The sequence below is a fragment of the Aphelocoma coerulescens genome, chromosome 1 (genome assembly GCF_041296385.1).
Source record: "Aphelocoma coerulescens isolate FSJ_1873_10779 chromosome 1, UR_Acoe_1.0, whole genome shotgun sequence".
Classification (NCBI taxonomy): Eukaryota; Metazoa; Chordata; class Aves; order Passeriformes; family Corvidae; genus Aphelocoma; species Aphelocoma coerulescens.
In genome coordinates this window covers 25,097,973-25,125,851 of record NC_091013.1, presented here as the reverse complement: position 1 = coordinate 25,125,851, position 27,879 = coordinate 25,097,973, and the positions used below count along the sequence as shown (strand labels likewise).

At 40.6% G+C, this 27,879-nt stretch overlaps 1 protein-coding gene across 2 annotated transcripts; it reads left to right on the top strand.

Moving 5' to 3' along the window:
• RAB20 (RAB20, member RAS oncogene family) lies at positions 1 to 27,879 on the top strand. Of its 2 annotated transcripts, none has more exons than XM_069003993.1 (2): positions 1 to 370; positions 26,784 to 27,879. In XM_069003993.1, the coding sequence occupies exons 1-2, from the start codon at positions 199 to 201 to the stop codon at positions 27,302 to 27,304; spliced, it is 693 nt and encodes a 230-aa protein (XP_068860094.1). In that variant the 5' UTR covers positions 1 to 198; the 3' UTR covers positions 27,305 to 27,879. The 2 variants fall into 2 exon arrangements, with proteins under 2 accessions (XP_068860094.1, XP_068860101.1); XM_069004000.1 differs by lacking the exon at positions 1 to 370 and adding an exon at positions 25,239 to 25,350.

Sequence of the window (27,879 nt, the reverse complement as noted above, 5' to 3'; positions counted from 1 at the left end):
GGCCGGGGTGGGGGAGGAGGAGCAGCCGGAACCGGGGCCGGATCGCGGCGGCTCCAGCGGAGCTCCCGAAGTTTGCGGTGCCGGCGGAGGCGGCTCTCGGTCCTCATCCCGCCGCTTCCGGGGCCCCGCCGGGCGGAGCGGAGCGAGCCGGGGAAGGGGGCGGGAGCGGCCCCCGGCACGGAACCGAGCCGAGCCGCGATGAAGAAGCCGGACGGGAAGGTGGTGCTGCTGGGGGACATGAACGTGGGCAAGACCTCCTTGCTGCACCGCTACATGGAGCGGCGCTTCCAGGAGACGGTCAGCACCGTCGGCGGCGCCTTCTACCTGAAGCAGTGGGGACCGTACAACATCTCCATCTGGGACACCGCAGGTGAGCGGGATCCCCGGCACAGGGGGCGGCATGGGGGGGATGGGGTCCGGCCCGGGGCTCCCAGCGTTTCCCGGCGGAACGGGGCTCCCCGAAACCCGCGGGTGTTTGCTCGCGGGCTGCCCCTGTCTCCGGGTCCGGTGAGAGCGGCGCTGCCCCCGGCACCCTCCGTGCCTTGGGATGCATAGGGCTTTCTTCTCCCCAGTTTTGGCTCGGCCCTAATGTACGAGCTGCTGATGGCAAAGATTGCGGTGGGGTGAGCTCGCTCGGGGCAGCTTCGCCTTTCCGAGAGGCGGCGGGCAGATGGAGACGCGACCCCCGCGGCGCCCCGGTGGGGGCGGCCGGCGCCGGGAAACCTGCCCTGGTGCTTATCGCCTTGTTTCGGCACTACGGTCAAGTCAGTCGCCTGAAACAGGGTTTGGTGGTAGGACAAAGTCTGAAAAGATACACGGTTTTGAGGGGCCTTAAGGGGCCTTACAGCTGCTCATCTCTGGTACTTTTGGAATTGCTTTGCGAAATGTGGATGTACAGGGAGGCTTGCGGTGCCTGGTTGCTTTCTTTTACCCGAGTAGATGGCTACTGACTACAAGTTGAGTCAGGAATTAGAAAGGTTATGGCTTCTGTTCGTCCCTTCTCGTTGTGTACTGCTGAGTTAGATGTCAGCTGGTGTCAGACTCGGACTTCCAAAGGCGTGCTGCTTGCCAGCCCTTCAGACGTGGCGTTCCCCTTCACCGCAGCTGTAAGAAATTGGTGCACAGAGAGCATGGGCTGCCGGCAGTGTCTGGGATAGCAGCAAGGGGCTGGCTGTCCCACTGTTGTGGCAGGCAGCATCTCCGGGATGCAGGAGTCAGCGTGGGTTGTGGTTTGGAGGCCTGGGATGGAGGAGGTGGGAGGGCAAAGACTGGAGAAGTGGTTTGTGGTCTTAGTCATATGAATGTCTTGCTCTTGACTATTAAGTCAGGAAGCTCCGCTCTGTTATGTAAAGGACCAGAGTGCCCAGCAAAATGAAGTCAATGGGCACTCTTGCTTTTAAGTTGTTCTTTGGAAATATAATCTTGTTTTATTTTTTGTTTGTTTTCATGTTTAGCTGTTTTTTTTTTAAATTGGCTAGTGGCAGCATGAAGAATGGAGGTTATATGTCCTTGTGGAGCTGAAGCATCGTGCAATATTCCAGTTTCCTCTTGGCGAAATTTGGGAGGGAAGTTCGTTTGCTGTGTCACTTCATGTCACAATCTAGTCCAAAATGGCTTTTCCTGTGTCAGGAATTGAGAAGGAGGAAGGGGAGAAATGAAACTGCTGAAAAGTTACACAGAAACACTTCTGGGAAGTGTGGGGAGGAGGTGTCTAAGAGCTTTTGCTTCTTTTATTTAGTTATCTGTTACTATCATGAAAGCTCTCTACCAGTAGCTCTGTCTTAAATATACTTTTTATGTCCTTTGCCATCGTTTTTAAAAAAATCTACTTTAATTTTGGAATTGATGTGTTTTACTATGGGGAGTCTCTTGTGGGCAGTTGCTACTTGTTTCTAGAAAGCCAGACCCCCGTGGGTGATTAGCAGTGGGCTTATTTCAATTAAGAAAACTATCTGTCTTGGTGAGATTGTTCCTTGGTAATTTCCATTACACCCTTCTATTTTATTTTTTTTTTAGTATACATAATAAAAAAAGTTCCTCCAAGGCTCATCTGCTGGTTTTAGAACCCCTTTTTTCAGTCATTTACTCTTTTTGCAGTAGTTTATTCTGTGTTAATTGAGGAATCAGGTTCCAGTTGTGTGTGGAATCTGGAAAGTCTCAGAGGTGGAGTCTCCATGTGCCAGGTGGAGCACCCCGGTGCTACCTGTCTCAGGACAATGCAAGTGTTTAGAGCTCAACAATCGCTTTCCCGGTGGCCACAATTCCCTCTGCTGCCTGGAGCAGGGCCATTGCACAGCTCTGCAGAAGAAGTTCCCGCTGCTCAGCAGGACTTCTGGAGCAGAATTGCTGAACCTGTATCTGCAGAGCAGCAATTGAAAAGTGTTGCTGTATTGTACCACGGGTGGCATAACGTGTCTTCCTTGTTCCTCTCTGTTGTTGGAGTTAGCACTGAGCCTGGGTGCCCCTCTCTTGTGTTTCAGAGGCAGGCAAGGGCTCTTGCACTGTCTCCCTGCTGACTGGTGCTCTTGCAGAACGATGGAAGTTGCCAAAACTGGGCTGGACTGTTGGGGCCTGTGGGCTTTCGTTTACTGACAGCTCTCATTAATCTTGGGAGAAATAGAAGCTCCCAGGGCACATATGTGCTTTCTGCTGTCCTGGTGAAGAAGTAAGGGACCTTGTTGACACTGTAACTCTGGTGTTAAGTTACAAGGGGATTCAAAAGTCGGTGTTATTTATTTATTATTTCTATTTTGTGCGGACCTTATGCCTTTGCTGGCCTCAGTGTGTGTGGAGACCTTGGTCTGCACCTCTTATCTCTCTATGGTCTCACTTGTCTTTACCAGGTGGGCTTACCAAGTAAGCTTGGAATGCGTATTAAGGAGTTTAAAATTTAGCTTTTCTTGTCTGTTTATTAACCTGATGTAGCTAACTACTGAATTCTTGTGAAGCAGTTATAGGGTTATCAAATACTGATACATTGTTTTCTTTAATTATGTATGTGTAGATATCTAGAGAAATCCAGCAACAATCAATCATTCAGGAGATTTAAAATTCCTTAGCAATGACAAAAACATGGATCAAAGTTTGCACCCATCCCACCTACCTAAATACTGAGTGCCAGCTCAGGATGTCTGTCTTAATACCTCAGTAGTACTTTAAACTATGTATGATGTAGAAATATGGAAAATTTGGCCTACAAAAATTAGGGGTTGCATGGTAGTAACTACTGTACTAGTTCAATTCATAATTAAACAAGGTAGACTGGAATGCATATTTTTTCATTTTCTCCATTCATGTTGTATTTAGTATGTGAATGTATGTTTATTTTTGTTGTCATTTATCAGCATTATTTTGGGGACTTATCTCCATAGAAGTCCCCTATATTTTACTTGCAGTTCAGATTGTATGGTTATTTGTGTTTCTGGTATGGGTTGGGCATTTGGCTGTAACAATGCAAGCTTCAATATACTGAAGCTTCATTTCTGTAATACAAAGTGATGTTTGTGCACAGTTAGACTTTAGTGATTGATGAGAATATCTGCAGTAGTGGTGATGGATCAAAAGTTAGTTGTGTATGGATACTAGTACTAGACAAGTTTCATTTTTGATTTTCTGAACTATTTAAAATGCTTATCATTTTCACTAATCACTGTTGATTTTACATTACTTCCTGCTCTGATATTTAGAAAAATCTTGTTTTCCTTGGAAGAATTAAATTTGCTTACCAAAGTGCTTAAAATGTGCATTTCTGTGCTGTTATCATTCATGAAATCAGTGTGCACACCTGACCTGTTCTACCAAGTTAGATTTGAAGTGTAAATCAGTTATTCTAGGGAGGACTCTTCTTTTACCTGTACATTCACACTGCTCCTTATCTTGGAAAAATCAGCTTAGTCTAGTCTAAATCTTTCATGTTCTTATCCACAAGCCCTGTAAAATGGGTATGCAGAAGTTGTCAAACTTGATTGTTTTTTTAATATAAATGCTCATGGCAAATAGTTCCACATTTCCTGTTTTCCAATTTGATGATTATGAGAGAAGTTATTTGGAAGTTGCATTCAAGTCAAGGAAACAAATAAGCTGCAGATGGGGAATATTTGGGAGAAGTATCATATGCTTGCCATGTTTCAGAGCTCTTTTCCTAGGCATCTGTTTTTGACTGTTTCTCCATTGTCAGAGGCTTGGATAGACAGTCTTGTCTCTGACCTAGCATGGCTGCTGTTGTATTTGTGGTTGGTGCATAGAATTATTTACTACTTATATTCTGATGTGAAAAATTACATTTGTTTGTTTTCTCTTTGGATCAGTTAATTCAAAGGAGTTAAAAAAAGAAACTGTACACTTTTAGCATGTTTTAAAGAACTAGTTTGCTGGATAGAGGCCTAGTCTCGAAAGCATTTGAGTACATGCTTTGAGACCTTTGTAATAGTTTTTTTGAAGCAGTATTTTTCTGGAACAAGGAAAGTAAGCAACAACATCAATGAGAAGAACTTTCTCACATGAAAGGATTGGGGATTGGACACTCAGGATGTCAAAGCTATATATATCTATTTCCGTGTATGTATATACATGGATATATATATGTAATATATATATGTGTGTGTATATATATATATCTTCTAGGCAGTGCTGTCAGCAGCTGTGGAGTAAGCTAAAACTTCTTGCTGGGTGCTGATGGTCTGTAGCTCAGAGCTAGCATGTAATCTTTTATGTCTGGCAGCACAAAACCTCCTGAAGTTTTGAGGGTCTTGGTCCTATTCCACTGTTAAACCTGGAATAATAATGTGTGGACTGGCTACAGCTAATGATATTGTAGGTGTCTTTTGGTTGTTCAGGCATGTTTTGTGATGCCTTGGTATTCCAAAAGGTAAAACTTTCTTTATATGTTAGATTTCAGTCTCTTTGAGTTGACATTTGTTCATCTGACAGATAAGTGGTTTTTTAACACCAGCAACAAGGTTTCTTAATTATTAGTGGTCATGTCCCCTGTGTTGCTGGCTTGGTATTAGAGCAACCAACTGGTAAATGAATGACCAGTATTTTAGAAAGTTCACATCAGGATCCTGTAATTCTATTTTAAGAGGCTGAGTTTTGAACTTGCCAACAGATATTCATGCAGCATTATAATGGGGAACCATAAAGCTTAACTGGGAAAGCAAACTTTCCTTCTTTTCCTGCCTCTCATTTTGAGCTATCTGTCAACAATGACTGACGATTTTTTTTCTTCTGTGAATACTCAGATAGATATATATGTGTATATGTAGATATATATATATATTTTTTTTTTTACTTGTCAGAGCTCGTATAGTGAGGGACAAAGGAGATGAACAGCCTAGAAAAGGCTGTTCTGTGCCTTGGGTCAGCTGCAGTGTATCTGCCCGATGAGTGCTTACGCCTCTTGTGACTGGTTTGCTGATGTCTGATGTTATCGGTGCTGGTGAGCACGTGTGAATTGCTCACAGCTTCTGATCTCTGACTGCTGGGGTTTCATAGGCTGCAGTGCAGGCAACTGCCTGTGCTGAGCTTTCTCGGGCAAGGTGAGAATGTTTAGCTGGTAAGACGTGTTAGATTCCCCCTGGTAAGACGGATGAGGTTCCTCCCTTGCTTAGTTAGGCTTTGAGGTTTTTGTGGGTTTCTGTTGTGTTGGTTTGTTTTTTTTTTTCAGAATTCATCTGTGTTGATGAACACTTCCTTGTGCACACTGAGTCAAAGAATATCTTGAGCTGAAAAGGACCCATAAAGACCAAGTCCAGTTCCCTGCTACTTGCAGGTTTATTAAAACTAAACCATTAAACCATATGACCAAGAGGGACCTCCTTGAACTCTGACAGGCTTGGTGCTGTGGGGAGCCTGTTCCAGTAACTCACCACCCTCTCAGTGAAGAATCTTTTCCTGATGTCCAATCTGAACATCCCCTGGTGCAGCTACACTTCATTTCTTGGTAAAGGCAGTGACAGCCTAGTTTTCAAGGGAAACCTGGGATAGGGTGTGGCTTGGTCCTCAGAGTGTGAGATCAGCCCAGGAAGCTGGAACCAAGCATTCCCCTGTGTGGAATATACGATGTCCAGTATGGAGTTGCCAGTAGGTAAGCAGGAAACATGATACCCCATCATATTGAAACAGAACAAAGAAAGAGGAGGATTTCGGTGACTTGTTTTCCTCACAAGTGAAGACCGATAGTAGCTACTCTGCTTGATATTCTTCTGGTTTTGACGTTTGGAAGTAGAGGATTACAGCAGGGGAAAAGAAGCTGCAGATGAGACGATTGAGTTAGGTTAGTTGAAACCAAAGAGGGCTCTGATGCATCTGCCTTTCTACACCAGATGAAATTCTGGCAGCAGTTGGGGTTGGGTGTTGCTGAATATGTAATGAAGTATCTTTAGTTGAGGAGGTTTCTTGTTGGAAGGACATAGGGGATATCACCTCAAAAAGTGTTGTTTTGGGCATCAGGGATCATCAGTGAGAAAAGCTGCTGAGTGTGTACCTGTGCTCAAGAGGTGAGAACTAAACAACACAGAAGTTGGAAGCTATAGGGAATAAAATGCCTTAGGTTTGTTGCTGGTGAGTCATGGCTTGGGGGCTAGTTACCAGCAAGAGTCTTTGATTAAAAAAAAAAAATTATTTCCTTTCTGCCCTTGGGAAAATTATTTTGCAGAATATTATGTTGACCTTAATTAGTTGTTCATAATTGATGTATGTAAAACAATGATGGCTGAGGACCAGTGCTGTATACACAGATAGTGTGTCTTCCCTGAGATTACTGTGTATGGTTATAGGCTGTATATTTTCATATCTTCAAAAGGAAACCGTAAGAGTGGAGGTTCGAAGGGACAGAAATTCCTGAAGAGTTCACTGTCAGTGAGCTCTATCTAAAGCCTCTGAAGCAGATTCAGAGGAAGGAATAAAGGTTTAAGCTTTAGACCATCCCTGAAACATGGTTTTGCTGTTGTGAAACAGTGCACTGGATTACTTTTCTTTGGCAATGAACGTTTTCTGAAAAGAGCAGAATAACTTGGGAGGTGATTAAAAATATGAAGAAATAATCAACAGCCTGGGGAAAGTCCTGGAGGAAGTTATATTTTCTGTGTCCAGCAATTTAAAATACAGTGATACACAAGTAAAGTCAAAGGTAACAAATTCACTGCAGCTGAAAGTGCTTTTGTATGCAAATTAAGTAAAAATATGGAAATACCTTGTCAGAGGGAATTGTGAAAAATACATATCAAAAAGAGACAGAAGACAAAAGTAACACAATTTATTCAGCTATAGCTAACTCACTTTCTTGAAAGCAGAATTTTATTTCTAATGTGTAATTTTAGTACTGACTTGCAGAGGCAAGCTAATGGGGAGGTTATGGCACCTTGTGAGTACTTTGTACAGGCCAAGATAAATGTTGTGTGTGAACCTCTGTGCTACCTTTTGCGTTCCAGCCCCCACATTAAATCCCTGCTTTGTATGTGGTATTTAATAATAGTGTGCAAAGTGGCTGTGCTGTTCTAGCCTAAGTGGGAAACTACCCAATAGTTCGAGTAGGACCCTCCCTGAGTAGTATCAGTGACCTGAGATGTGTGCCTGGCTGAAGCTGTCCAGTATCATGCCAAAGCATTGTGCTCGACAAACATGAGGAACTTTGGCGTCCTCAAGAGGACTTGAGTTCGTACAGGTTCTTGAACTGATTGAATATGGCACTTTAAGAAGTCAGATTCTAGGCTGGAGCAATACTGAGAGTCTTCATAATGAAGAGTTTGTGTTTTTGGCATTGCATTCTTCTTCCCTGGTTACTGAAGGAAGAGGTGTATTTTGCAGATGTCTGTCAAAATTGACTCAGCAGCTGAAAGATTAGTTTAAGTACTGACTGCTTTGTGACAGTACTGAAAATGTATGAGGGAGGGAGGCATGAACAAGAGAAATGGTAAGTAAAACAATGTAAATGCAATGGCAAAGCTGCTGACAAAAACTGCAGATGTATGGAAATTCGTCTTCCTGGTGGAGAAAATAAGGGTGTCCAAGAACTGGATTATTGGCTTCAGTTAAACTGGTGTCCTAGAGGGTATATGCAAAGGCGTAGGTGTTCTGGGCAAGAAAACAAGTTACTAATGCCCTGTTGCATTCTTCAGTTTGACTTCAGTATTTGTGAAATGTATACCTGAGCTGTCTAAGAAACAACAGCTCTTTCAGTTTGAGCGTGAGGGGAGAAAACCCAGGGATGGGATGTGAGATGTTTTTCCCAGTAGTTCTCTGTCTAGCTGAGTAAATAGTGTTGCACAGAACAACAGAAAGCTTCATAAGCTGTAACGTAGAGATGAATGTGTGCAAGGTAACTCATGTTGACTCAGTTGTGTGTGTTGGTTTTTGTTTTTTTTTTTCCCTGAGATACCAGTTACATTCCATAATGAAAAACAAATAGGTATTTAAAGTTAGTATGTCTAGGTGCCTGAACTTAGGCAGTCAGGGTTGTGGTGTCTTTCTATTGACTATGCAATGAACTTCTGCTCTCATTTGGAAGGAAGGGGACAATGGATACTTAAAATACAAATGTAGAGCCGGTAGTTGTTTTACAGTTACTACTTTGAGCGCTCATGTATGGTGAGTACATTTTTAGTTCCACCTCCATACATGCACACTCTGGTGACACAAATGTCAAAACCAAGGAGACTCGTAATGAGCCTCACAGTGCCTTGGCTGAGCTTCTCCTGATACTCTATTGGCTAGTTTAAGTATCTTGACATTTATATCTAGATGAATTGTTTGCTTCACTGCAATTGCTGTCTCATGTTGAAGCCACTGGCCATGTGAGCTTCCAAGTGGCAGTGTTTTACTGCCTGAACTGAAGGTACACTTAGTAATTCCTCATTTGAGTCACATTGTGCTATTGCAAAATATCCAAACAAGTAACTTTTGTCTGGGTCTCCATCTAGAAGGACACTGAGTCTGTGGTGGATACATTTGGAGCCATTAAAAATTATGGAACAGAAAGAATAATTTTGTCTTCCAAGTCTGAATGATTTCCTTTCTTTTGGGGAAACACTGGGTACAACATCCAGTGGGTTGATCAAAAGACATCAAAGCTGTGATAAATTCCTTTCCCTGTGCTTGATTAACTGTAATTTCATATTCAGTACCTGAAGATATGTCTAGGAAATGAGATTTCAGGTTGGTGATTAAACTTCACTTATACAAGTGTGCTGCAGAGAGCAGAGGTGGTCAAAGGAAATGAGTGGGTTTTTGCTTTTAATCTGAATTCTTAATGTAAGTAGTTTGCCGTCCTACATCACAAGAGATTTCAGGATAGATTCCTTTAGAGCAACTCAATAAGCATTCAAGATTTCCACACCTACCTAGGTGTGGAAAGAAACAAATCTAGAAGAGTGCTTATTAACATGGTTTTTAAAGGGAGATATATCGTCAGATGTGTTTGTGAATTTCCTAGTATATCTTTCCATCTCTTAGAAAGCAGATGAGAATTGCAGTTGGCTTTGCATGGGCCACCAAGAAGCCATTCATGGACAATCTGTGCTGAGAGCCTAAAGACCTGTGTGAGCATCTGATGTAGATACTTCTCCCTGTTCCCTCAGCCTTTCTTTTCGATACAATGACCTATTTTCTATATTCTGTTACATGATTTAATTTTCCTAACTACTGTTTTTGTACTTCGAGATTCTTACAAAATACAGAGAAAGGATGCTGTCCAGCCATCCAACCACTCTTACATACTTAGTTTAAAAATAATGGTCTTCAGTACAGTTGAAATAACAGGAGAATTTTTGATTTACATTCTGCAGCTGATGACTATCTGTGAATTTTTAGTCATATAATATTTAAACATGTGAGATTTTGTTGTGAAAGGCCTCAAAAATTCAGTTTCTGTTCTTCATAGTGATGTCTGTGATCTGGACATATAAATCTGTTGTTGCTCTTTTCTTAATTGTTGAAGGTAGAAATAAGGATCTTGGTAATATTCTAGAGGGTTTTTTGTTTATTTTCCACCTATCATTTGCTCTCAAAAAAAAGCAAAGATTTTGGTTCATTCAGAAAAGGGAGAAATAACCCGAATCTGTAGTGGCTAATAGCTACAAAAATATATGAAAGAAAAAGCTCTGTGTAGTTGAGTCAGCATCTTCCAAGCCTCATAAAAGGGACCATCAAATCTTGTGGTTTGCTGCAAGTGAGACTTAGGTGTTTTAAAACAAAAGAAAAAATCCCTGCTGGTGAGAGTGAATTTATTTTTTAATTTTTTTTCCTTCCTGGTACAGGCTGTTGCTTTTTTAAAAACTAAATCTCTAATTTTGTGAAACTAAAAATCTCTCAAACTCAGCTCCAATCCCTACCAGTATGATTGCTTCTTACTTTTGTGAGACTGTAGAACTGTCTTTAGGACATGAGCTTTCCCTCCTGCAGCAGATAGCTGTCTGTATGACATTTATATTGTTTCCCTTATCTCCCTTCCTGTTCTAGCATTGTGTGACTTTTCAACATTGTCGTGTTCAACTTCTTTTTTCACTTCACATTTCGGAACCACAGTGGAACTGGAATACTTGGTGTCTATCTTCTCTTTGAGTGGCAGAACACTTTGTGACCTAGAGATACTGCCCTAACTATGAAAGAAAAGGATGCAGTGCAAGCAAATCAGTAAGCAGTTCCTTTTCCGTAAGTTGCTTCCCCTCTTGGCTTGAGGGTTGAATGTGCAGACACTGGACAGTGGTAACATTGCTCTTTATAGCTTATTTTGTTCAGAAAATTCAGAACTGACTTGTTTATGATTTTTAGTGGTACTTCTTTTGTACCAGGTTGGAGAACATTAGTGAGATGAGGTTGATTATGTACCATGCCTCTTGTCTGATTACAGTTCTATAATTCTCAAATTAATGCTCCTAAACTGTGGATACTATGTATGCTTTTAAGTGTGTAGGCAGAGAAGCTGGAAATAGAATTACAAGGAAGTAGTGCTGGAAATGTAAAGACCATCTGTTTATCTTAGCATAAGCTCTGAAAACACAAGTCACATGTCCTGTGACAAAATTATCTTAATAATTTGAACAAGTTTTAAATACATCCCCACAAAACCCAGGTAGCAGCACTGTGTCTGGCACAGTCTCCCACTTCTGATATTTGCTGAAGGCAGCCCACTGGATAACCAGCACTGCCTCCTGCTTTTGACAAATAGCACCTATTTAGAAGCACCCAGTGAAGAAGATTTCAGCTGAGTAGAAACTGGTGGTAGCTGGTAAGGAGTAGAAGCAGTTGTAATTTTCTTCAAGGGTAATTATTCATTGCTTGTGTTCTTAGTTGAGAACCTGCCTATAAATCATTGAAATAAATCGTAATGAGTGACCCTAATTTTATGTCCCATGTTATTGAGTTTCTCTTCAAAAAAATAAAACAGTAGAGTTTTTCATTCTCTTGCAAGATCTGTGGCCTTTATTTCTACACATTTAGCAAAGTTTAAATATTTTTCAAATTGCTAGTGAAGGCTGGTTTGAAGTTAAACACAATGTTACAAATCAGAAGCTAGCATATGGTTATCCACTGCACCTCAGTTCCATTTCACCAAAAGATGGTTTAACCTTAAATAAGAGGCACTTGCCAAGTAACTGAAGGGGCAGACTGGCTGTGGATACCTGCTACTGATCTGATAGCCAGAGCTTCCTGAAGCATTTTGGAGAACTGTGTTGTTATGTGTGCAAAAAACCATTCCTCACTTTTGAAACATGTGACACAGAAGGTCACTTCTGACAAAACAGCCTGCCAGCTCCCAAATGTGTTCCTGTGAAACCTGGACTCTGTTTTTCGGAATGTGAATGTTGTCATTCATAGATGCCTTTCCTTCCCTTCCTCACCTAGTAGTGATCAGTGATGAATACCAGCACTTAGCTGCTGTCTTGGACTACAGTCTTGTAAGAGCTGGGCCTCTAGAAGTATTTCCAGTTCTCTTCTTTCTGTCTGTCCTCTACTCCTAATCAACCTGCAAATGTATTAGTAGGATAAAAGATCTATGGAAATAGTGCTTGAGGTGCTGTCTACGTATGAGCCTAGTAATTAATTTTCTCTTCAAAAGGAAGCATGGCCAGTGTACTTGGGTCCCTCTCCACATTGTAGTGCCCCACTGCCTGTACTGAACAAAGTTGTGCCGCAGCTGTGGAAGAAGAGGATGGTCTCTGGCTGTGTGGTAGGGTTGGAAGGTGCATTCCCAGAGATATGTGACCCTCCAGACTGATTTCTGAAGGCTAAAAACCTCTTGCTTCTGGTGTCCTGATGCTGTGCTAGAAACAGTCTGGAGATCCCTGAAACTGTCTATGTACTGAGGTTCTTAAAAGCCTCTGGCTGGTGTCCTGGGATGACCCTGAAGTGGAGCACTGAGGGGCAGGGCTGGGTTCTATTGGCCTGTCTTTGCTGCTAGTGCTTTTGAAATATTAATGGAAAGAATTATCATGAAAGTGAGTTTGATGGAATATAGGTACTGCCCTAGCTAATGCTCTTGTAAATGAATCTAGAATGGTTTGGGTTGGAAAAGATCTTAAAGTTCATCTAGTTCCCCTGTCATGGGCAGGAATACCACCGACTTGATCAGCTTACTCAGGGCCCCATCCAACCTCTCCTTGAACAGTTCCAGGGGTGGAACACCCACAGCCTCTCTGGGCAACAAGCTCTGAAGCTCTCCTGTGGGTCTGAAAGAAAGCTAACTTACTGTGTTGTTGTTGTGTGCGACTTCTATTGGGTGGATGTGCACAAAAGAGTTTACAGGTGCTTCTTGATGGTTTGGCTTCCTATACTTGGGAAGAAGGGAAATGACTGACAGCCAGGAGGCAGAAGTGCATATAATGTGTTTGGGGTTAAAGTGATAATATGGAAAAAGGAATGTTTCTAAAAGAGTAGACCATTTGATTTCTTTCTATGGTTGCATACAAAAGTTAATCCAAAGAGGGTGTGCAATGAGTAACAATAAACTCTTTTTGTCCTCTCTAAAATGTCAATGCCCTTAATTAAGATGTTTATTAGGTTTATGGTGTTTTCTCACTCAGAACATGGTATGATGTATTGTACCGATTGACTTGATATGTATATAGTTAACCCTTCTGCAAAAAATCCTATAGGGAATTTTGATTTTAAAAAAAGAGGTTGTAAAGAGCTAAGGCTATAGCAAAGTATCTAATGAGGAAGTGGAAAAACCTAACTCAGCTTAGAACAGGAATAAAGAATGAAAAAAGCCAGGAAGAATTTCTTGTCTGTGAGGTAGTGGGCAGACTCTGACTTAACAATTCTTTGCTGAGAGCTGGCACGAATGCTGACTAGTGGTAGAATTTCAAAGTGCTTATTGAGATACATTTAGGAGGGCAATCTCAATTAAGCCCCAAGCAGCCTCTTGCTTACTCTGCCCCACTGGGATGGGGGAGAGAACTGGAGGAGTAAAAGTGAGAAAAATCGTGGGTTAAGACAAAGACAGTTTAGTGGGTAGAGAAAAGTTGTGTGCACCAGCAAAGCAAAATAAGGAATCCATTCCTCACTTTCCATTGGTAGGCAGGTGTTCAGCCATCTCTAGGGAAGCTGGGCCCCATCATGTGTAATGTTGACTTCAGCAGACAAATGCCATCACTCTGAACATTCCCCACTTCCTGCTCCTTTCCCCCAGCTTTATCTGCTAAGCATGACACCATATGGTGTTGGATATCCTTCTGGTCATTTGGGCCCAGCTGTCCTGGCTGTGTCCCAATTTCTAGTGCACCCCCAGCCCCTCACTGGTTGGGTGATGTCACAGAATCAAATAGGTTGGACAAGATCTCTGAGATCAAGTCCAACCTTTGAACACCACCATCATGTTAATTAGACCATGGCACTCAGTGCCATCCCTGTCCAGTCTTTCCTAAACCGCCTCCAGGGACAGCTCATTCCAATGTCTAATCACCCTTTCTGTGAAGAAATTATTCCTGATGTTCAACCTAAACCTCCCCTGGTGCAGCTGAAGTCTATGTCCTCTTGTCCTGTTGCCAGTTACCCAGAAGAGGCTGACCCCCACCTGGCTACAACCTCCTTTTCAGGTGGTTGTAGAGGGTAATAAGGTCCCTGCTGAGCCTTCTCTTCTTCAGGCTAAACAACCCCAGCTCCCTCAGCCTCTCCTCATGGAACATGCACTGTTGACCAGCACTCCCAGGTCTCTTCCTTCTGGGCCACTTTTCAGCCACTCTGTCCCCAGCCTGGAGCTCTGTCTGGGGTTGTTGTTGCCAAGTGCAGGACCCAGCCCTTGTTCTTGTTGAACCTTGTGCCACTGGTCTCAGCCCATTGATCCAGCACGTCCAGGTCCCTCTGCAGAACCTTCCTACCCTTCAGCAGATCAACCCAACTCAGTGTTGTCTGTGAACTTGCTGGTGGTAGATTCAATCTGCTCATCTAGATCATCAAAAAAGATATTAAACAGGACTGGGCTCAACACTGATCCCTGGGGGATGCCATTACTGACCAGATTCCAGCTGGATGCAGCACCATTCACCACCACTCCCTGGGTCCAGCTGTCTATCCAGTTCTTAACCGAGCAAAGAGTGCACTTTTCCAAGACGTGAGCCACCAGCTTTTCCAGCAGTATGCTATGGGAGGCAGTATCAAAAGCTTTGTTGAAGTCCTGGTAGGCTACATCATCTTTCAGCACATGGGGATAGCCTGCTTGTGTGTCTTCAAGATTTCTTTGTTAAGGTACATATTGGTTAAAATATGTATTGAAGTATATGAGACAGGAAATTCCCTAACACTGTGCGAGTGCTGCTCAGCAATAGCTAAAATATCCCTGTGTTATCTATGCAGTTTCCCAAATCAGCAACACAAATCCCAAAACGCAGCCCCATACTGGGTATTGTGAAGAAAATTAACTATGGCCCAGCCAAACCAGCTCACCAAGCTAACTTGCCAGTTTCGTGTTGAGCAGTATAAAACATCCAGTAAGTGTGGAGTGACCTCCTGGCCCTGCAGTGCCAGTCAAACTGTGCTAAAGTACACCTGGCCACGCATTCTTGCCTAAGCAGGACTAAGGACCTGCTTCTCAGTTTGAAGAGCTAGCTTTGGGGGTGAGTGTGGGCTTTGAAGGTCTCCTTTGAGTGACTCTGAAGTTAAGGACCTGGCAACACCCTCTGCTTGGAAATTGTGTAGGGAAGTGGGGTCATCTGCAGTGCTTTTACCTCCGTAGAAAGGAATTGTAAATTTAAGGAAAAAGTATCGGTTTTCCGGTACTGGAAAGAAAAACCAGCTGCTTTTAGAGCTCACCCTGTGGAAAATGAATTGGTTTTCTGTAGAAGGTACTTTTCTTTGAGGATATGAATTGGTGTTACAGCAGGTGTTAAAGCTGAAAAGCTTCTCCCACAGGCCAGAAGTGAGTGTCTTGCCCAGGTCAGGTTGTTGTACAGCCCTTTGCTGTAAGTGGCCTCTTTGTTACTCACTGCTGAGCAATATTTGACCGTCAAGCTCTGCTGCTCCAGTTAAGTGTTCAGTGATATTGCTTCCTGCAGAAGTTCTCCAAAGTAAATGCAAGGTTTCTTCCGCCCCCCAATGATTTGCTTCCAATCATATTCTTCTTAAGGAAAGCTGCCAAATGACCACTTCTTTCTAAGGAGCAGTTTCAGACTTTCTTTTAGACTCATAGTTTCAGAAGAATTTTACATCAATGCTTTTTACTTACTCAGATTTAAATTTCTAATTTCATTCTTGCATCCCTGCTTTCATTTCTGTACAGGCATACAGGAGCTTCATAAATTTAACTCTCAAGCACCCTGCCACATTTTCAGTAGGTGTAGTGTTGATGCTAGATTTCAGCTGGAGTTCTGGTGGAGCATTTGCTCGTAGACAGGATGTCCCATCAATCTCTCATGCTCTCATTTCTTTTGCCAGGTATCAGTGTTTAGATAAAATGTTTCCTTTCACAGCTGTGAGATTTCAGAGAGAAATAGATAAATACTGGTGTAGTTTTTTCAGTTTCTGTTGAAGATGAACTCTTGGTACACTTGCTGGTCTGGCAGGGTTAAGGTTAGTTCTGTTCATCTTTTACAAGGCACTAACCTTCCAGACAGCTGAAAATACATAAACTGCTTGAATCTTCTGGGGTTATCTTGTTTTTCAAGAAATGAATGCAGTATATAAAGAGAATGAAATAAAATGAATGGTTTGAAGAAAGTAAATCTATCTTGCTAAATGTGAAAGTTATTCAGGATTGTAGAGACATCAGTGGGATCTTTAGCTACAAATATATTTTTTTTATGCCGGTCTAGCCAAAGTTTTTGTTGGCAAAAACATGCTATGTGATGTGGTTAGGAGGTTTTCTGTGTCTCTATGTAATGCTTTGTGTTGCTAGACATAATATGGTGGAGTTTAAAACTTTGGATAGAAAGCATATTCATGTTTTTATGAAATGTGATAGCTTTGGATAGAAAGCATACTGGTGTTTCTATGGGAACTTCTATTTTGAAATTAAAATTCTTGTGAGTTTAGAAGCTCCATCTTAGTTTCATTATTAGAATGCGAAGTTCTGATTTATTCTTGCCAGCAAAAAAACTAATTTTGCATTTATGTAGCAGAACAGATTCCAGGTATTCTTCAGTTCCAGAAAAGCTGAAACTAGTTAGTGGGCTAAATCTTGTGGATAATAGGAATCTTCTCTGATAATATAATCTTCTCTGATATATCTCCTTTATATAGGCATTGTGCAGCTGAAGGCATTGCTGGTTATGGAAACCCTAAATATGCCTTTAGTCCAAAGGCACTCAGTTTATAAGTCTCTCTATAAAAAGACAAGTGCAGCTAGAAATACACTAAGCAAATGTAGAAGGCTGCAAATGAAGAGAGACTAATGTTATGGGGTGCTGGCAACAGGTTAAGCTAGAGTCATTGGGCAGCAGTATATTTTGCAAGGTCTGTTGAGTTGGTAGTAGATGGCAAACCAAGCTCTTGGTACCTCATGGTGTCCCAGAACCTATGAGCTGTTCTGAAAAGTACAAGTGTAGGAAGAGGTAAAAGTAGTCAAGAATTTAAGTAACGTTATAACTTCAGTGAGACTCTTTTTACATTCTTGGTAATTAAAACAATATGGAAAGGTGGGAGAAGGGAGCTACAGGTATGGTTTTTAGTTTAGAGAAATATGCCAGAGGCAAAGAGTCTGAGTGAAAAAAATACTCATTTCTCTGGCCTAACAAGAAGGAGGTTAAGTCATAGGGGAATACTTTTTAGGAGGAGTGTGGAGTTTTTCTGGGGTTTGGGGAATGTGATATTTTTTTAGTTTGGTGTTCAAGGGAGGGGAGTTTGTTTTTTGAACAGATTACTTTGTGAAGCTGAAGGTCTATCAAAGTTCAGAATCTGAAAGCTGAACTCCAGTGCCTTATTGGTGGGATACTAACTTTCCTTTCTTCAGCTACTTTATAGAATACAAATTCCTCCTAAGTCACAAGACAAGGACTGAGTGAAATTCTATCATCTTTATTATGCAGGAGGTCAGATTTCAATGAGGATTACGGTTGGTCTCTGATCATGCTCTGTAAATGTTTTTTTTTTCTTTCATGATTTTTTTTCTTTCCTCTTCTATTCTCTCCCATGTAAACTTGATCTCCTCCTTTCATTGAGTGTGTCTGATGGGTCTGTCATTGGGAACCAGAAATGCAACTTCACTACCAGTTGTGGAATGAAGATGGACAAACTACTCTTCAGGGCTGGATTTAAAAAGTTTCTGGGTATATTTAAAGTAATTCATGACCGAATAATACAGGATTTGACAAGATGACTGAGGAGTGTTTATTATATTTGAGCTGTGGGTGAGAAGGCTTCATCTGTGGTAATAGGCTTTTTTGGATACCTCTGTGACTCAGAATGCTCTGCCGGATGTAACAGATTGATTGGCACCTCTGTAAACTGCAAGGCATCTGCTTTTAGATTAGCTGCCTTTAGAAAATTAAGCTTTTACTTAAAAGCACGTTTCTCCACAAACTATCACACTGTTAACTGTCAAAAAAAACACAGCAAATTTTTACCCGTGTTTCAGTTGTTGGTTCTTTGGAGGTGTGCTCTGAATTAAGGCTACATGGCTTTTGAGGTATTTCTTCCACACATCAGAAAAAGGTGGTGATTAGCCTTTTATTTTGGAGCTTCTACCAGGACATGCCTAGACTGATAATCTTCTTGGAGACTATGAAGCAGAACTAATCTGTAGCAAAACAATCCCATTATTTTCTGTTTTGCCATTCTTATTAAACAGAGGTTTGTGTGCACCTTTTTGCTGGAGAAAAGCATATTGCAACAACCCATCTTCTTCAGCTAACGCTCAGATGATCCTGTAGATCATTAACCACATGTTGCAGAGTTTGGCATGTGATGTGCAGCACACCACGCTGACATTCTTGCATAACTTCTCAGTGTGCTATTTGTCCTAACAATAAAAGGCCCATTTAAGTGAACTTCTTTGGAAGGATTGTTTTATGTGAATTGTGCCAAAGTATCACTTTTGGAATGTTAATTGAATTGATGTTCTAATAAAAATTAAAGAGTCGGTTGAAACTGCTTGACCTGTTGGTATACTTCAAGTTTGACGAGGGAAAGATGTTCTTTAAGAGGTCAGGGGCATAAAGGGGATTTTTCTCCCAACAAATCAGGGCTTTCTTGAGTGGATTGGCCTATAGTCATTCTGGGGGTATATAGCAAAAAAGAAAAACAGGAAACACAGCCAAAATAGAATTATGAGCACTTTTTGCTGGTGAGAACCAGAAAGAGAAGCACATTAATAGTAGTTCCTGCTGTCATTTATTTTAGCTGGTTGAGATGAGCTGGGATCTTGTCACTGCATACAAATTTTAAGGGTCGGTGTCAGGATGATGGGGCCAGACTTTTCAGTAGTGCCCAGTGATAGGACAAGGGACAGAAGGCACAAATCAAAACACAGGGAGTGTAATCTAAGTATTAGGAAAAACATCTTTACTTTGAGTGTGACAGAGCACTGGAACAGGCTGTCCAGGGAGGTTTTGGATCCTGTTTATCTGGAAATGTTCAAAACCTGCCTGGAATGATCTTGTGCAACCTGTTCCAGGCAAGCCTGCTTCAGCAGGGAGGTTGGACTAGATGATTTCCAGAGGTCCATTCCAACCCCAACCATCCTGGGATTTGTGTAACTCTCCTTTTGAAAAGGCTCTAAACAAGCAATAAGCTTGAATCTGTGAAGAAATATAGACAGCATTACTTTAGTGAAGTTATTAATCCTTTTTAAGGGAAGACTTATCTTTCAAGAAAGTAGGTGAAGTGGGTAGAATTCTAGTGCAAAGTCTTTTACATATTTTGTATTTGTTGGTTCTTGCTGAAACATGTCCTTCAAATCTTATTTATGGCATATTAATTAGCTTTAGTTTAGTTGTTATACTTCAAGGGGAGAGGAAAGAAGTAGGCTAAAAGACATCTGCATAAAACTTTTTTCATTAAATGTACTACTATTCTTATGGAAAAAAGTATAGTGGAATTTCCATTTTTAGTAAGTAAGCATCCCATTTTTCTTTATTTCAGATGCCTTCTAGTGATTGTTTTCATTTATAAATATTCTGAATTAATTCCTTTTCTAGACAGGTTGTGGTGGTTTATTTTATTTGTGTGGCAACACAATTTGTGCTTTTGGTACCCATAGATAAAGCAGGGGAAGAGTGAGCCTCATTTCTTAATGTGCACTGGTAGGTGCTGATGTAGACTAGCCTTCCAGGGGGTAGTTGTCTTCTCATGGCAGAATCTTAATAGTTAACTTAGATGCCCACAAGGATGTTGGCTTTTTTATGTAAAGGAATGGAAATAAAAGATGAGCTTTATTTTTTCTCTTGAGTATTATTTTAGAGACAGAACCCCTAGTAAAAGACTTAGAAAATGCTTAGTAATGCTATTATTTTCATCCACCTTTTCCTGAAACCTATTGTAGATTTTCCTGTTATTCCATGGAGAATATATTAATATCTGTTAAGTATTCCTGCATGAGTTTCCTTCCAAAGAAAAAAGATAAGGTTCATGCTCTTTTAAAAATTGTGTTTAAGAATTAGTCCTTTCTCACAGCCCTTCACTTACTTATCTCTGTGTATTTTTCCTAGATTTTTATTTCTATCATAATTTAGATTCTCTAGTAACAGAGTTTACATGTATTTTGGATGTGTTTTATTCCAGACACTATTGGATCACTGATGGTAGACTTCTTAAAAGAAAAAAATATCTCTAACATTTTTATTTACGTAGAAGGGTACAGCTTCATTTCTCAGGATAAAAGTCATACTGTGGAACCATAGCTCATAAATTTGGGATTATAGTGCCAAGGCATTTCCTGTTTTATCAAAACTTTCTCTGCCTCCAGTAAGATGACTAGTTGGATTTTCTTGAGTAACTTTATCCAGTTGTCCAGGCAAAAATCAGATCTATTAAATTGAATTTTTAATATTGGATAGAACTCTTATTTTATAGTTTGCCAGTAGATTGTGTAAGATTTCTGAATGTGAATTCAGTGGGGACTAGGTTATTGTGACATAATGTAATGCCACTTCCCAATCAGGAGAATAATGTTACATTCCTCCTGTATAACAGTGCACTGCAGTCTTGAGATCTGCCTTTTATTCAAATGTCATGGAGCTAAATGTATTAGAGAGCATCTTTTGCTTCACTGCTTACAGTTCATAAGGCTTTCTCATCTGTGGCAGTCAGCCCAAATACATCATTGGTTCCTCTGAATCTGGGACTTGCCTCCATTGGGATATTGTGATCTTTTTTTATGGGAAGAGATTTGTAGTGCTTGGAATTAATGTCCAGAGTATATTTGCCTTCCTGAATGCCAGCCTCCAGGGGAGGAGAAGCAGCTCATGCAGTACATTTCCTTTATCTATATAAAAGCAGCAGTATAAATACCTAAATGCTATTAGGCTTGGCTCTTAGCTTTGGATCTAGGCTTGTCAATAACTGCTGTGGTAAGGACTCTGTGTGTGTGTGTGTGTGTGTGTGTGTGTGTGTGTGTGTGTGTGTGTGTGTGTATCGGTAGGAAGAAGGAATCAGTACGATAATTAAAGCTGACTGGAGGACAGGGCTCAGTTTGATCATGATTTCTTGTCCTGCTTAAGTGAGAAGTTAATGATTGTTCCTTGTTCATGTGGGTTGTTTTCTGACACTGAGCTGCTGTTTTGCAGAAGGAGCTTTATAAGCCTAGAATAATTCACGTTTGTAGAGTGGGGATGTTTGCAGGGTCTTGGCAATTTCAGATTCCCTCAGAACTCAAAGTATTTGCTCATTAAGTAAAAATTGCATAGATTTAAGGGAAGAGATTATTTCTTTCACAGATTTAAGTCTTCTATTATGAGATAAAGATTTTTGACTTAACAATTCAGAATAAATTGTGTTTAGAAGTGGAGTAAGCATGTCTCAATAATGTATTACTTTGAGCCCACTTTCTTGACTGTTTTTGATGTTTTTTCTTTGGAGAGCTGTATTAAAGAATTCTTTGTTCATTGTTCACTTAACCCACGTGGTTGTTATTTTCTTCTTCCATGTGTAGCTCTTTCTACTTTAAATCATGAAAGTGAAGCCCTTTGGGTACTAAGATCACTACTCTCCTATGTTTATGTTATATTCTGCTTTGGCCAAGACATACATATCTGATTTTAATAACTTAAATAGAAGCTGCTAAAATAGGCCACAGTTCATGCCGTGAATGTTGATTCATATCTAAGTAATGAGTATAAACAAAATAAACGTCATCTTGTTTTTTAGCAGAGCTAGACATCTGTTGCATTCTGAAACTTCACCATATGCAAGTGTCTTCTATAATGCAGCTTTGTGAATGTATAATACTGGGTGAAGGTGGAGCTTAAATGAATTTTATAGTTGCTCAACTGTAGTTGTTTTTGTGTTTGGTGGTTGTTTTTTTCTGGGGAGGGGCAGGGGGTGTTGTGGTGGAGTTTTTTGTTTGCTTGCATTTGTTGGCTTAATTATTTAGTTTTTCTCTCTCTCAGAGGCTTTAATTCCATGGGGAATTTCGTCTTGAAGAAAAACCAAATGTTGGCATTTTTCTGGCGGATCAGGAAATCTGATGTATTCGGACAGCTCCTGGACAAGTAGAAATTGAACTCTCCAGTGTTTTGTGACTCATGTTTCCACTTATTCCTACTTATGTCCTCCTTGCTAATCCGTTGGGATGGAGAGCTTTATTTTTATCCCCAAGTAACCACAGGTGTAGTGCAGTTCTTAATAAAGCTCCTGACTTCAAGGGAAATATGATAAAGCCACCTACAAGAAATAAATACCAATCTTGAACAAGGTAATGAAGAACTCTGACTTCATCACTGTCAAAACTTGACAGCCTGACTCATAAGTGGGCAGGAGAATTTTCCTGAAACCTTTAGGGACCTTTACTGTTTGTTCTTTGATGGTAATTGCATATCTTGGTATATGTGCAGAAATAGAAATCTCAGTTCCTAGAAAATGGTTTCCCCTGATGTCCTTTAAAGGGTCATAACTTTACTGCCTTGTCTGCAAACAGAAGGAGATGTTGTTCCCTTTTCAAAAGGGATCTTTGTCTACTTCTGTGATCCTGAGGATGTTCCTGCTGAGGTAACTCAAGAGCATAAGTGTCACCCTTTGAACCTTCATCTACTGCAGCTGAATCCTCAAAGCGTATTTCTTTTTGATACTGATTTCTGTGCTGTGTCATGGGTGTCATACTTTCTCTTTTCTTTCCTCTTCTAGCTACCTCCCTAGGGCATGGTTCCTGTTGCTCTCTGTGTATGCTCAAGTTCAGACTCTTATAAAGCAGAAAGAGAATCTGAAAGACAAAACCTAGCTGATTCCTTGTGTTTGTGTTAATTCCTCTCTACTGTTCGGATTACAGTAGTGCTTAAATCACAGTGATAATCCTTGGAAGATCCCTAGTTTATGGACTGAGAACTTCCTGGACAATTTTGTGATCTTGTGCAATTTTAATGCAATGATAGCATGCCTCTGTAGCCCACCTTTGTGTACTTTTCCCCACTACATATTTACCTTAGGAACTGAGTTATGCTGCCATTCAGACTGTGCTATCAGAGTAGAAACAGTACTTTTTTTCAACACTTTATCGAAGACCATTTTAGCTCTTTAATATTTGCTGTGTTTTATCCCCTGCAGCCTGAAAGTAACAGCCTGTCTTACATTCTTGTACGTGCTCAACACTGAGAGATTTAAAACTTGTTCTTTCGATAGAAATTTTCTTGAAAGAGTGTGTGTGTGTGAAGTTGTGCCACTTCAGAAGTTGTGGTAAAAGCCTTTGAAGAGGTGGTAGGGAAGGAGCATTTAAATCTGGCTTTTGCTCTCATAAACATCCACAGCAACTTCATGGACTACTTTGGATACCACTCTCAGCAGCCATGGGCAGGCAGAGAGCTCCAAGAGCGACATTAAGGTCTGCTTTTCCCTTCTTTCTCTGTTAGGTTTATTATGAACTTTATGGTACTGAGGTCCATTTGGCTCAAAATTCTTTGATTTGTTCATGACAACCATCATAGGACTTTGAAAATGCTCATTGGCTGTGCTGCCTCTGAGTGGCTGAAGTCTCCAACAGGACTTTGTATACTTGATGGAAGAGCTGGAAAGCTAATGGTGCTGCAGATAGGGATACAGCTGTTGAACTGCTCTAAGCAAGGCAAAATATAAAGATGAAAAGAAAAATGGAAATTAGTTTTTGGTTGCTTGGTTTCCAGAATTTTCCCTGATGTTGTGCCTGTGTGGTTGATTTGGTGGTTCTTGCAATTCCTTTGACTGCAAATTACTTGATAGTTTTGTCACTCTTCTCTGTTACTGTTATTTTTTTGAAAGGGCCAAATTGTTTAATTGTTGGATTCAGGGCTTACCATTTAATTTAACTAGTTGTATAAAAAAAGTGTGTGGTTGGAGTGGGACCAGATGGGTCCAGAGGAAAAAATAACTGGCTATAAGAAGGGGATGGCTGTTCTTATGCAGTAAGTTTTTCACCCTAATACTATTTTGCCTGATGCCTTGAGGACAGATATTAGTTTAAATACTTTGTGTAGTTTTGGGTCTTTTTCCATATTTAGAGTTGTTCTAGCCCTTAAGTGTCAGAAGTGGTCTGTACAAGGAAACTGCTGCAAAAATACATTGTGCAGTTTTTTCTTGTTGATTGTGCTGTAAGGGTGAGCAAGGGAGACTATCCATAATTCCTTTGACATAATTAATCCCGTATGTAAGGTAAATTGTTACTGTTTCTTTCCCCCTTTCCACAATATATTAGTTGCAGCAGTAGTCAGTTGGTAGTTACCATGTAAAAGTGTCATGGTTTGTATTATGCTGTGCAAGATTAGATTAGCATACAAATTCCATAAAACAAGTAATAGTATTGTTCTAGTACTCGGTTGCTGCAGCAAATGATTCTGGGGGCTGCATTTTATGGCTTAGGCATCTGAAGTGGGAGAATGGGGAGATACATGTTCCATTGTGGTTTCCAGACCACAGTATAATCGGGGTTTGGGTGAAAACAAAATCTGCCATGGCACAAACTTTATTGAAAAATTTGGGACATTTAAAGACTCAGTTGCAGTGCAACTGAAAGTACAACTTTAACATGATATTGGAGGAAAAAAAGCATAAAGGGATTGACCTCCTCCCTGCCCTGTATCCCAATCTCCCTTGCCCTTACTCAACATACCTAAACAAGGGTATAGCTATTATTTTTTTTAAAAACCTCCTTTTTCCTACATACCAGATCATTAATGAAAGAATTTCTTTTGCTGAGGGAAAGCAAATCAGAGGTTATACAAAATTGCCCTGATGCAATTTTCCATAAACTTTGCCTAATGGTTTTCTGAATGCTGTTCATTGAACTTTTGACCTCTGCAATATCATATAACTGCTATTACCAATTATTCACTTTGCAGGAAAGCATTAAAATTACATGCATGTTTTTGATGTGAAATTCTAATTTTCTGTGTGACAAGAAAGTAACTGAAGAGCAACTATTTACTCTTTCTCAGCATTAGGCCTGAATTTATAGACATTTGTTTCTACCCTTCTTTTCCAATCACTCACCAGCCTGAGAGATACCACAATTTTTCCTCATGCAAATGTTTCACATACTTTTAAGCATTCTCACCAGCTTCCTTTTACCTCTCTTTATAGTGAGCTCTGCACCTTTCCAAATCTGTTTCTCTGGCAGTTACCAGAGTTTCACTCAGTATTAAAAGTGCAATGAGATTTGGATTTCACGTTCTAGCTTGATGTTTTCCAGATCCGTTTTACTGGTAATGGTGAACACTTTATCTCTCTTCTGGAAACTGTGGAGTGGAGTCCTGATGTTTGTCAAAGGACTTACTGCAGTGACTGTTCTGTTCCCAGCTGGAGGTAGATTCTGAGTTCCTTTCACAGTGTGCATGTTTGTGTGCAGGTGTGTTTTCCCAATGGTTGTTGACCTGCATTTTTCAGCATTAATTTCTTCTGCCTTTCCTATTCCACAGTCATTTACAAGGATTTAATGATGAATCATTGTTGATGATGAAATAGCTCATGGTGGTCAGTAGCAGAAGATGAATGTAACCAGATCTCTTCCAGATTTTCTATAAATGAAGGCTCTGTGCAAAGGGATTGTATGAAAAGAATTGGAAAATTATGTTGATTTTTAAGCATTCATAAGAGTGTAGTTGGCTCTTTTTTATTTTTTTTTTTTTTTTTTTCGTCTTTGTTTGTTCACATTTCTGTAGTGACCTAAGGCTTTCTCTGATGGCTGGTTGAAATCTAGTGTGTTTTATCTTTTTCTTGATACAGTTTTGGATAGTAAAACGTACAGCATATTCTACAGGTAGCGGGTATTTGGGGAAAGTAGCAGTTCTCAATAGGAAGGAAAACACAGTTTGTCTTCTGCTTCACTTCCCTTACTCACATTGCAACTACTGAAGAACATGGTTTGCTTCCCAGGACTTAAAGAAGAGTCAATTTTTGTCTTCCACAGAATGAACTTGAAGGACACCATCAAGGCTTACTTGGAGGTGCTGGCAGACAGTCCCTGAACGAGGAGAAGGAAATGTTTTAACTGTTGGTTATTGAGCGATGGCCAGGGCAGCTTAAAAGATACATTTCTCTTAGAATGTGTTAGGATTTTCTGTATATTGTGTATTTAACACTGTAAAAAAAGTGTGAAAACTGGTGGTGGGACAGATGCATATTGATACCACAAAAGATTTTTCCTGTCAAGCCAATGTTCCTAAGAACTGTGGGCGTGTAGCATCAGACTAAGTAGTTTACAAAATCCTTCAAAACCTAAGAACAAGTGGATTACTGATTTTGATCCAGATTTCTGAACTGGATGTACTTGAAAATGTGTGCTGAATTTATAGGAGTAATAAATTCTAGCAGAACCTGAAACAGTAGAACTTTTTTGTTTGTAAATGGTAAAGTAGATGGACGGGCCATCTGTGGGTGCAAGCAGGGTAGTAGTTAATGTGACATAAATCAACTAGCATGCAATTTAATAAAAAAGAAGCCAGCTTTGTTTTGCTCTCTGCACGTGTGAATGCTGCATGAGCTTCCTCACTCATTTGTCTGTACAGATTCCCTTCTTTGTGACTGAGCCAGCAAGTCAGCAGAGCTATTCTGTGGTCCTGTTGCTCTCTTAAAGAAAAACAGAAGGAAAAACCTGAAAGTACTACAAATAACACATTTTTACCTTTGCTGCAGCATCCAGACTTGTGAAATTTGTTTAAAATTCCTTAAACTCTTTTGCTTGGTTAATAATGTGTTTTCCAGCACGCTAACATTTGTTGTGTTTAAACCTTTGCCAGGACGGGAGCAATTCCATGGCCTTGGGTCTATGTACTGCAGAGGAGCGGCTGCTGTGATCCTCACGTACGACGTGAACAGCCTCCAGAGCCTGACTGAGCTGGAAGAGAAATTCTTGGCACTGACAGACAGTGCAAGTGCTGACTGCATTTTTGCTATTGTTGGAAATAAAGTTGACCTCAGCGATGACTGTACTTCACCAGCGGATGAAAATAGACCTGAGAAGTCTGTTGCCAGCTGTGGCTCAAAGGTGCGAAAACAAGTCCATGCAGAGGATGCGATTGCACTCTATAAAAAGATACTGAAATACAAAATGCTAGATGAGAAGGATGTTCCAGCAGCTGAGAAAATGTGTTTTGAGACCAGTGCAAAGACAGGATACAAGGTGGACTACCTCTTTGAAACTGTGTTTGACATGGTAGTCCCAATAATTGTACGGCAGAAAGCTGAGGGGCCACCGCAAACTGTAGACATCACGGACTACAAGCCAGCCAAAAGGACAAAATCAGGTTGTTGTGCCTGAACCATCTATGTGACATAAGAAAAGGGGAGGGATTTTTCACTCCAGCAAAATGAGGAGTAAGAACTGCTTTGCAGGTCACCAGAAAGGAAAAGTCAAGGAATAAATAGACTAAAATGGTGTATGCAAAAAAAAAAAGAAACAAATAAATCTTCTGACCATTAAAGGCTTCTGGGAAGCTCTGTGTATAAAAAAATGGGAATAGGAGTGAAATTATGGAGTAAGACTTGCCGGTTTCCATGGGCTCTGAAGACAAGTGGTGTGTTATTACAATGGGTAGCGACAATCATTTGGACAGATTTGAAAGAGTCTGATTTTTAGTGACTTGCCATTTCATGTTGCATGTAAATGATCTGTTTGTGTACTCTTGAAAACTTTCATATGATTATCTTCTTTTCCCTTACGATTCTAACTTTGGAAGATTGAACACATGGTACTTTTTTATTCTTAAGGCAAAAAAGAAAATTCGGGTATATTTATATTTGTAGCTAATAATTCAATCTTTTTATGTCAGACATGACAATGTATGATTCAGAAACTAAACTCTATTAAACTATTAAAATCACTGTGGATATGTA